This window comes from Aythya fuligula, chromosome 13, assembly GCF_009819795.1.
Source record: "Aythya fuligula isolate bAytFul2 chromosome 13, bAytFul2.pri, whole genome shotgun sequence".
Classification (NCBI taxonomy): Eukaryota; Metazoa; Chordata; class Aves; order Anseriformes; family Anatidae; genus Aythya; species Aythya fuligula.
Window position 1 is genome coordinate 6,436,623 of NC_045571.1, and position 9,949 is coordinate 6,446,571.

A 9,949-nucleotide genomic window follows, 5' to 3' on the forward strand; every position below is an offset into this window, starting at 1 on the left:
GGTGGTGCCGCCATCCCTGTGCCACAAGCAGATCCCCAGATCCCCACGGCACAAGCAGATCCCCCACATGGATCCACACCAGGCCGCGCTGAGAGGCAGCGGGGCAGTGAAACCCGAGGGCTGGGGGCAGAAGGCAGAGGGCTAAGCAGAAACACCAGCCCTTCTTCTTCCTCGGAGCAAGAAAGGGCCAGGCAGTGCCTGCTGCAGAAACGGGGTGTTTGGGAAGTTTGCACTTTCATTTCTTTGGGTATTTGTGCACAGGGGGAAGAAGATGGGGCTGGGGGCAGGCAGCCCTGGGGAGAAGGGGGCTGAGGGCACGGCTTCAGCAGGGCTGGGGTGCTCCGTGCCAAGCTCTGTGCTGGATTTTTCTTGGGAAGAGGCTCTGCTCTCCTTGTGCTTGTTGTTTTTGTGGTTTTATTTTATTATTTTTTCCCCCCCTCCCATTGCTTGCACGTCGCACCCTCCGCTCTCACGGGGTTGCAGAATTGAGGCTGTAAAGGAAGAGCCAGGCTGAAAAACTCAGGAAAAGAAAAAAAAAAAAAGAGAGAGAGAGAGAGAGAGAGGGAAAGAGAGAGAGAACGGATAGAAAGGCGGAAAGGGACGATAGAGAGGAAAAAAAAAAAAAAAAAAAAAAAAAAAAAAAAGGCGGTCCCGGGGGCTGGCCGCGGCCTCACGGCGGCGGCGCGGGGCGGGCCGGGCGGCGGCCATGGCTCCGAAGGGGAAAGGCGGCGGCAAGGCCGGCAAGGGTGAGCGGGGCCGGGGCAGCGGGACCGGGGAACGAGGGGGGCCGTGGGCTGGGGGCCGGTAGCGGAGCCCCGAGCCCCGAGGCCCGGCTCGGTCTCAGGGCGCTGCGTTGGCAGGCGGCGAGAGCGGCGAGGGCAAGGCGCAGGGCCCGAAGGGCGGCGGCAGCTCCGTTAAGGTGGGTACCGGCGGCACCGGGGCCACGGAGCTCCCGGTGGGCATCCGCCGGCCCCGCTGCCCCGCCGTGTCCCCCTCCAGGTGAGGCACATCCTCTGCGAGAAGCACGGCAAGGCCATGGAGGCCATGGAGAAGCTGAAGGCCGGGGTGCGCTTCAGCGAGGTGGCCGCGCAGTACAGCGAGGATAAGGCCAGGCAAGGGGTAAGGCTGCCCCCCGAGCGGCCCCAAAAAGCGGGCTGCCCAACCCCAAAAGCGGTGCAGGGCTCGGTGCAGAGCCCGTCCTTAACCCCGACGGTTCCTTCTTGCAGGGAGACTTGGGCTGGATGAGCAGAGGCTCCATGGTGGGGCCCTTCCAGGAGGCTGCGTTCGCCTTGCCCGTGAGCAGCATGGACAAGCCGGTGTACACGGACCCTCCCGTCAAAACCAAGTTCGGGTACCACATTATCATGGTGGAAGGCCGAAAATAAAGTGTGAATGGCCATTAAGTTCCTGACTGCTTGAATTTCGAGCGTGTCCCAGGCACCTAGAGCTTACAGCAGGGTGCTTGGAGACAGCCAGCCCGTCCCTGCTGCTGTGGCAGGACGCACGGAGTACAGGACCCTGCACAGAGAGGTAAAGCTTTCCTTGGAAAAGGTCAAATTAGCATTTTAAATCAGCTTCAGCTGGCAGGTGAGTCTCTTCTCTTCCAGCTGCAGAGGTGATGATCATAGAATGGTTGGAAGGGACCTTAAAGATCTAATTCCAACCCCCCTGCCATGAGCAGGGACACCTCCCACTAAATGAGGTTGCTCAAAACCCCATCCAAGCTGGCCTTAGACACTTCCAGGGATGGGGCATCTGTAGCTTCTCTGGGCAACCTGTTCCAGTGTCCTGCCACCCTTATAATAAAGATTTTTTTCCTTATACCTGATCTAAATCTGCCCTCTTTTATTTTAAAGCTATTACTCCTTGTCTTATTACTACCTGATAAAGTCCGTCCTCAGCTTTCCTGTAGCCCCCTCTCAGTACTGGAAGGTTGTTAAAAGGTTCCCCCAGAGCCTTCTTTTCTCCAGGCTCAACACCCCCAACTCCCTTAGCCTGTCTTTGTAGGAGAGATGCTCCAGCCCCTGAATCATCTTTGTGGCCCTCCTCTGGACTCTTCTAATATGTCCACATCCTCCTTGTGCTGGGGCCCCAGAGCTGAACACAGGGCTCTCATGAGAGCAGAGCAGAGGGGGACAATCCCCTCCCTTGCCCTGCTGGCCATGCTGCTTTTGGTGCAGCCCAGGACACGGTTGGCTTTCTGGGCTGCAACTGCACATGGAAATGGTATGATCTGTCCAACTGGAAGCTCAGGCTTTTCTCTGCAAATCTAACCAACCTGAAAACGGGTTCCATCGGGCATTTACCCTTACCCCCATCAGGGAGAATGTGGACAGTTCACATGCTACAGGTTCTGCTCCAGAGCTCAGACTTAACCTAGGAAGAGCCTCCCTTTGGTAGAGGCAGAATAATGCTACAGCTAGAGCTCACAGCCGCTGCCCTAGGCAGGCTCCTCGTTCTTTCAGTTCCCAGACCTTTACGAAGGCTGGAGGCTTGGCTGAGCAGTAGCAGGGAGGGGGAAGGTGCAGGAGGAGTCCCCCTGCATAAAAAGTCATCCACACTTTATCTGATCAAAGCTCAGGGAAGAAACTGTAGCTTGAATAAGGGGAGAGAAGCAGAAAAAACACTAAATGCTTGTCACTCCATCAATTCCTCTACTGCTCAGTGTGCAGTACGTGTATGAAGCCTCGCAGACTGCACCTTGTCCTTCTGGTAAAACCGGCTAAATGACAGCATGACGGATGTGAATGAAGCAGCTCAGCGTGTCTCCTACCTCCCTGACCTTCGTAATAAATATCCCAGCGTGCTGATCCTCTGCCTGCTGAAAGGCAGAACTCAGACTGGTGCTGTCTTTGCTGCAGGTGAGCATCCCAGCGTGTCAGAGGGCTTAGGATGGGGACAAAAAAAAAAATCAAATAGCACAAGAACGCCTTTCCCAGGATCACATGCGATGAAGATGCAAAGCTGAAACCAGGGCAGGTCTTTTTCCTGCCCTACTTCTTGAGGTGTTTGTTTTGCTAAGAGGCTGGGAGGCTTGCACAGGCCGACCAACACTCGCAAAGCTCTACCTCATTAATATTTTGTTATGAGAGGCAGACAGGCCTTTCTACAGCATGAGAGCAGATGCGGCCTCATTTAAGGGATGCTCTATTAATAAACTGCTCGTTTCCAGGCTACCAGGGCTTTGTTCTACCTATTAGCAAAAGCACATGGCATATCTCCTGTTCTACCAGGACAACTGTTCGTATTTGGTTTGTTATCTAGTACAAAGAATTCAAATACAGCATACCAGTTTCTTCTCCCAAAACTGCAGAACTCAACCAGGTGTGAAAGTGTCCCTTGCTATCACACTGTAACATACAAGGCAAACCTGCTAGGCATTTAACAGAGATGAGGGAGCACTGAAATTCCCTGCCGTGTTGTTACAAGGTAAGATGATATAGTTGCAAGCATACCCAGGCCAAGTTTATCCTTTCACTGTGGCAGAGGGGCAAGTCAGACGAGCAAATCATTGCTAAAAGCCAGAACCTCTGATTTTAAAATTGCATGGTCCAAAACTAGGAACCCACTTCGATTTCACTGTGCCTATAGTACCTGCAAGACAATATTTTATTTACTACAGCTGAACCATAGGTGGGAAGAGTGTTAGAGGACCAGAGAAAAGGCAGCCCACAACTTTAAGACAGGGATGTTCCCCCCCTGCTGCCTTTGTGTGTGGATGGGCTTCTGACCATACTACTAGGGAAAGATGAGAGGGGCTACAAGGTTAGACCACAGCCTGCTTTGAAGCTGTAGACTCCCCCAGAAATACTAAAAGGTCCCGAATGTGCAGCACCTTGCAGTAGGCAAGGCCCTAATTGCTATTTCAGTCCTTCTGCGACCCCCCCCAGCTCTACAACCCTTCTGCAGCAACCACAGCCTGGCAGGGATTTGAGCAAGAGGGGTTCTGCAGTGCTCCATGTCAGCGTTTTAGCTGGCACCGGGCAGATGGTGCGCTGGCCTCCATTGCAGGGAGGATTTATAGCAGCAATCAGCTTCCCCCCACCACCACCACCTCCACCACAGCAAATTTAAAAACAGATTGCAGTAGCTGTGTTCTCTTTGCACCAGCATCTGGCGCACCCAAATGGCAGGCAAGGTTCAGGCAGGCACACGGGCTTTATTTTAGTCGAGGAAGGAGGAACTCCAGCAGCTTGGATTTAGGCTGCGTTAAAGCTGCTGTGGAACCGCACCTTCAGCCTCCTCTGAAGACAGGAGGGACTCTGAACGCCAGAAACAGGAAACCAGAGCTGCAAGCTTGGAGAGGCATTTTTTATTATTATTTTTTTTTTATTATTAATTAAATAACAAGAACATGAACTGTTTTCATCTTAGTTAACCGAGTCCACAGTGACGTCCCTTCCCCAGCACCTGAAGTGTGACTAAGGGCTTCTTAGACTGCTTCTTCACACAGGAAGAGATGCTGGATTTGCTCACTAGCTACGACAGAAAGTTACATAACCTGAAAGAAGTATGTATTTATTTTTAAACTTTAGATGGCTGAAACAATCAGTGATGCAGCACAGACAAACAAAGTGACAGCTTTAACAGAGGCATAGAGATCACATTAAAATATTTAACAGAGGTACACAGATTTCATTTCTGGGCTAGCTGTTTATACAAGTTCAGAGTCATAAGCATAACTTCAGGATCTTCACTCTTTATGTCAAGAGCTTGTTGGAAGCAGTTCAGTGCCTCTTGCAGGTTTCCGTCGTCCCTCAGTTTCTTCCCTCTGTCTACCAGGATACTGTAACTACCTAAGGAAGGAGAGGAATTCTGACCGTCCTCTTCCTCAGAGACCCTTCCCTGGGTGCAGTACTCTATCTGCTCACCTGACTGGAGCTCAGCATCACCAGTGGATTCCTCCTGAGATGACTCTGTCTCATCTGCTTCGGACTGCATGCCCTCTACATGGAAGGACTCTCCAGTTGAATTAAGCGTTTCTCCAGCAGGTTCTTCTTCAGGCTCAACAGACTCTGCACTACACTCTTCTGCTTCTTCTTCCACAAGGTCTTCTTGCTCCTCCTCACTGTTTTCTTCTTCATCAGTGGTTCCCATGATTTCTCCGATATCCTCCACCTCATCTACCACCTTGTTGATCAGAGATCTCCTGGAAGCTGTAGACCTGTTACCGCTGTTAGTTAATTTGGGAGAAAAAAGAAAGTCTTTTGTTAGACTCCTGTTGCTTTTAGGAGTAGATGCAGTAATCCCTTCCAGAAATTGATGCAGTGGGATGTTCAAGGGAGAGGACTTTTTATCAGACTGCTCTTCCTCTGAGATCATAACAGAAGAGTCCTCATCCTCACTATCTGAAACGATTCTTTTCAGACGCTTCTTTCTTCTACCTGAAACAAGGATAACACTGTTTTCCTCTGATGCTTCACCCTCTTGCAAGGAGTTATTTGGATCTTCTTCAGCTGCCTGGCAGGGGCTTCCAGAGTTACCATTCTCACTTTCCATAGTTTTTGCTGGAGATTTACAAAGACTTCCCGATTTTAGTTGGGAGCCCTCATCTGCTGGGTGCTCCAGAGATCTTCCCCCATTTGAGGCATCTTGCCATCCATCTTCAGACTCTTCCAAGACCAGATTGAAGTCGACTTGATCCTGGAGAGATGGCACAGACATTTCCTCCAAGCTGGCTTCCACCACACTAGACTTCTGGAACCCAGCATGGGCTTCTGGCGTAACATTCAGTAGGTTTGGTGGTGTGACAGCTGAAGCTAGCTCAGGAATGTCATCCCCCTCTGTCTCTGAGCCAGCAAGTGGGTCAAGTACTTGAACTGACATTTCTGCATCTTTTAACTTTCTGGGATGGTCAGCCACACCAGACTCATCAGCAAAATACTGAGAATGCACAGAAAGGCCATTCCCAGCCTCAGCCAAGCTATCCGAATTTACATGGGCAACAGGAGAACACTGCTTCTGTTTGAGGCTCGGGCTCTCTTTATCGAGTGGATGAAGTCCAGGTGATAATGATATAATGCTCGAGTCCAGATTTTGCTCAGACCCTTGTGTATCGGGCTGTTCCTCTACCTTGCTGCTAGCAAGCAGCTCTGTATCCATACTGGGCATCGCTTGTGCCAGTTTCTCTTCACCCAACTCATCAACAGTCAGGCTTGTCATTTTAGAGCTGACATCAAGGATCTGGGCCTCCACATCCTCTGTAAGATCAACAACTTTGTCATTTTCATATTTATCAACTACTGGTGGTGAAACCATGTTATTTATGTTGTTCAACCCCGGAGACCTCTTCTTTGCCTGGGAAGCCAGTTCTGGTGGTCTCGACCAAGTCTCCTCCACAGCATTTCTGATCCCCTCCATCCTCATATCTCTAAGCTGAGACTCTAACTGAACTAGCTCGTGGGCTTTCTGGACCCTCTTTTGGATGTACTGATAGGCTTCTTCACTCTCAGCCTGCTCCTCGTGAGTCATTTCTCTCGTAAATATTAAGTCATGATCAGAAATGCCAAACATTTCCAGAGAGTGTAAATAAGCGATGTGCTCATCCAGCTGCAGGTCAGTCTTTCTTTGGGTGGCATGCAAAGACTGCAGCTGGATCTGAGTTGTGGATGTGCGGGTGTCTTCTAATGTGAAAAGCTCCCTTAGTTCCTGTTTGGAGAAATACCTAAATGGGTTCTTTTTGTCACCAGTAGTCTGTCTTATTAACGAATCCTTAAATACTTGTCGCCTATATATTTTCTCTTCCACTGTACCGCAGGTGATCAGTCTGTAAATCACCACGTTCTCCTTTTGCCCTATCCTATAAGCCCTGTCTACAGCCTGAGCATCTGTAGCTGGATTCCAGCTGGGATCGAAGATCACCACTCGGTTGGCTGCTGTTAAGGTTATGCCAACGCCACCGACCTGTGTGGTCAGCAGGAAGACGGAGTAGTCCTTGTTACTCTGGAAGGCGCTAATGCGCTTCTCCCGTTCCGTCAGGTGGGTCACCGTGCCATCGATACGCATGATCTTAAACTGCCTGCGAGACAAAACCTGCTCGATGATATCCAGCATCTTCCTCGACTGCGAGAACACCAGAGTTCGGTGCCCCTCCTCTCGCAGTCTTTCTAGAAGCCCTACAAGGAACAGCATTTTCCCAGACTCCTGAATCAGGGTCTCAACAGACAGGTGATCTATTTTGTTGGCACCTGATAGCACGCCCGCTTCGCTGCTGGCATCCTGCTCTGAGCACTCCTGGCCATCTAAGCCCAGCTGGATACACGCTCTCGCGGACAGAAGCCTGGGGTGGTCACACAGCTTCTTCAAGACAGTCAGCTCAGCCAAAGGTGACCGGGTTGTCATCAGCACTTCTTTCACATGGTCTAGACAGAGAAAGTTCCTGTAGATTTTCTCCTGCGTCGGGGACAAGTACACCCACACAACAAAGTCATTTTTCCTAGTGAGAGATGGCATGACAGGAGCACGAGCCTCGCTTGGATCCTCAGGAAGAGGGGCATCTGGTTTGTCAGCGTGACTTTTTTTGATGTCTTCTTTAGTTCTTCTGAGGAAATACGGCTTTATAATCGTCATTAGATTCTCAGATATCTTAAGTCCCAGTGCTTTCTCCCCTAGAGTCGCATCCTTCTCCCTGGCCCTAGTAATCGGGTTCTCGTACTCCATTCTAAACGTTTTGGCTGTTCCCAAGAGAGAGCCCTGGCAGGCAAAGTCAAACAAGGACCACATCTCCTGCAGGTTGTTCTGCACCGGCGTGCCCGTGAGGAGGATGCGATGCCTCGCAGGGATCGCGTACACGCACTTGGTCGTTTTGTTAGACGGGCACTTGATTTTATGCGCTTCGTCGAGGATGATGTAGTCCCAGACAAAATCCTGCTCCTGGCAGCTGGCGAGCTGCTTCCAGTTGTTGATGAGCATCTGGTAGCTCGTGACGACGATGCCGTTCCTCCTCCGGACCCTCTCCAGGTTCCTGGTGCGCTCCGCCTTGCTGCTGCCGTGGAACTCCTTGACGCGCAGGCCGGGGGTCCAGCGGGCAAACTCGGCCAACCAACTACCAACCAGGGTGGTGGGCATGACGAGCAGGACGTGCCGGATGAGCTCGCCGTCGAACATCCCCGAGAGGAAGGCGATGATCTGGATGGTCTTCCCCAGCCCCATGTCATCGGCCAGGATGCCGCCGGGCCGCCCGTCCCGGTGCAGGCGGTACAAGAAGGCGACTCCCTCGCGCTGGTGCTGGAAGAGCTTCGCGTGCAGCTCGCCGTAGAGCAGCAGCCCGCTGCCGCACACGTCCACGAAGCGGCCTTCCTCCTCACCCTCACCCTCCTCATCCTCCTCCTCCTGCTCCGCCAGCTGCGCCAGCGCCTCCTCCACCCTCTGCATGCGGCTGCGGAGCTTCTCGCTGGGGCGGATGGCGGCCGCCCGCTGGAACAGCCGCAGCGCTGCCTCCAGGTCCCCGTTGCCCGCTGCCTCCTTGGCACCGCTCACCAGCCTGCGGGGACGGGACGGGAACGGCGTCAGCACCGCCACCGGGACCGGGACCGGGACCCAAACCAGCACCGGGACACCGGCACCACCACCCCCAGCACCCCGCTCACCGCCTGTACTCCTGATCCTGATCCGGGTCCCGATCCTGGTTCTGCTCCAGATCCCGATCCTGGTTCTGCTCCCGGTCCCGGTCCCGATCCCGATCCCGATCCCGATCCCGGTCCCGGTCCCGCCCCGGCCCCTCCATGGCTCCAGCGCCGCCGCCGCCGCGCGCTTCAAACCCCGCCGCTTCCCGTCCTGCCCCGCGCTCTATGCAAATGAGCGCCCGCCGCGCCCAATCATCTCTCCGCGTGGGCGTGGCTTCTCGGAGCACCGCCCCCTCTCCGCACCTTCCTCTCGCTCCTCCCGCCGGCAGAGGGCAGTGCGGCGGGTGGGCGGGCAGCGGGCGGGGGCGGGCTCCGCCGCGGGGTCGCCGGGAGACGGGGGGCGCCGCCATGGAGCCGCCCGCCGCTGGCCGGGGCCTGGCCGGGAGGGGGCGGCGGGGGGCACCAGGGGCACCGGGGGCCGTGCGGGGCCTGCCCGGGGCGGAGGTGCGGGGGGGGCGGCGGGAGCCGTGCGTGCTCAGCCTGGCGCAGCGGGGCGGCCGCTACGGGTGAGAGCGGGGGGAGAGGGCCCGGACCCGGGGGGGGCGGCGGGGCTGGGGCTGGGGCTGCTCCCGCAGGGCCGAGCCCTGTCCCCTTCCCCTGTCCCCTTCCCTTGTCCTCTTCCCTTTTCCCTGTCCCCATCCCCGTCCCGTGTCCCCATTCCCGTCCCTTGTCCCCATCCCTTTCCCATGTCCCCATCCCTTTCCCTTGTCCCCATCCCTTTCCCATTCCCTGTCCCCGTCCCGGTGCTGCCCCCCCCCCCCAGCAGGGAGCCCCTTCTGCATCCTCACTGCCTCTCTGTGTCCCCAGGATCCTTATCCACTGGCAGGACAGGGAGGGCGCCGAGCCGGATTACATCCCCATCAACAGCCGCTTCAAGTGCGTGCAAGGTACTGACCGCCCCCGCGGCAGGAACCCGCTGCCAAATCCTTCAGAGTGGCCCCGCAGCGGGTTCTGCCCCTCGTTTCGGCTGTGTGAGCTCTGAAGTTCCCTGTTAGGCTGCCCGTTCACAAGGGAGCTACACCCCAGTGGGGCAAAACACCCCGAGGTGTGAGGACTCTGATCGTTACCAGCCCCCCCCCCCCGACACCTTGACGGGGAGAAATCACTGTCCAGGCCGCCCCGATGTGACCGTTCTTCCTTCAGGAGCCATTATTAATATGAGAGATGTAAATGAAAGCTGTTTGTTAGGATGCTTGTGGCTAGAAGCAGGCAGCGTGCTTTTCTGAGTGCTCAGTCACTGCAGCGGTAAGCATGAGCTCTCTTGATGCTGTTTCTCCTCTCTTCCAGAGGCAGAAGAAACCCTGCTGATTGACATAGCTACAAAC

The 9,949-nt window shown here is 54.5% G+C and overlaps 2 protein-coding genes across 2 annotated transcripts; one reads left to right on the top strand and one right to left on the bottom strand.

Moving 5' to 3' along the window:
• The first annotated feature begins 336 nt into the window (after positions 1 to 336).
• Positions 337 to 1,401, top strand: PIN4 (peptidylprolyl cis/trans isomerase, NIMA-interacting 4). Its single transcript, XM_032196243.1, has 4 exons — positions 337 to 746; positions 861 to 919; positions 1,000 to 1,119; positions 1,227 to 1,401. The coding sequence occupies exons 1-4, from the start codon at positions 707 to 709 to the stop codon at positions 1,383 to 1,385; spliced, it is 378 nt and encodes a 125-aa protein (XP_032052134.1). The 5' UTR covers positions 337 to 706; the 3' UTR covers positions 1,386 to 1,401.
• A 2,930-nt stretch (positions 1,402 to 4,331) lies between these two features.
• Positions 4,332 to 8,166, bottom strand: ERCC6L (ERCC excision repair 6 like, spindle assembly checkpoint helicase). Its single transcript, XM_032195999.1, has one exon. The coding sequence runs from the start codon at positions 8,149 to 8,151 to the stop codon at positions 4,636 to 4,638; it is 3,516 nt and encodes a 1,171-aa protein (XP_032051890.1). The 5' UTR covers positions 8,152 to 8,166; the 3' UTR covers positions 4,332 to 4,635.
• Between the last annotated feature and the right edge of the window lie 1,783 nt (positions 8,167 to 9,949).

Bases quoted from the DNA above. Each gene is read 5' to 3' on its own strand.
- PIN4 (XM_032196243.1), top strand. From the start codon at position 707: ATGGCTCCGAAGGGGAAAGGCGGCGGCAAGGCCGGCAAGG. The intron at 747-860 runs GTGAGCGGGGCC...CTGCGTTGGCAG, and splicing joins CGGCGGCAAGGCCGGCAAGG to GCGGCGAGAGCGGCGAGGGC. The intron at 1,120-1,226 runs GTAAGGCTGCCC...TCCTTCTTGCAG, and splicing joins AGGATAAGGCCAGGCAAGGG to GGAGACTTGGGCTGGATGAG.
- ERCC6L (XM_032195999.1), bottom strand. From the start codon at position 8,151: ATGGGGCTGGGGAAGACCATCCAGATCATCGCCTTCCTCTCGGGGATG.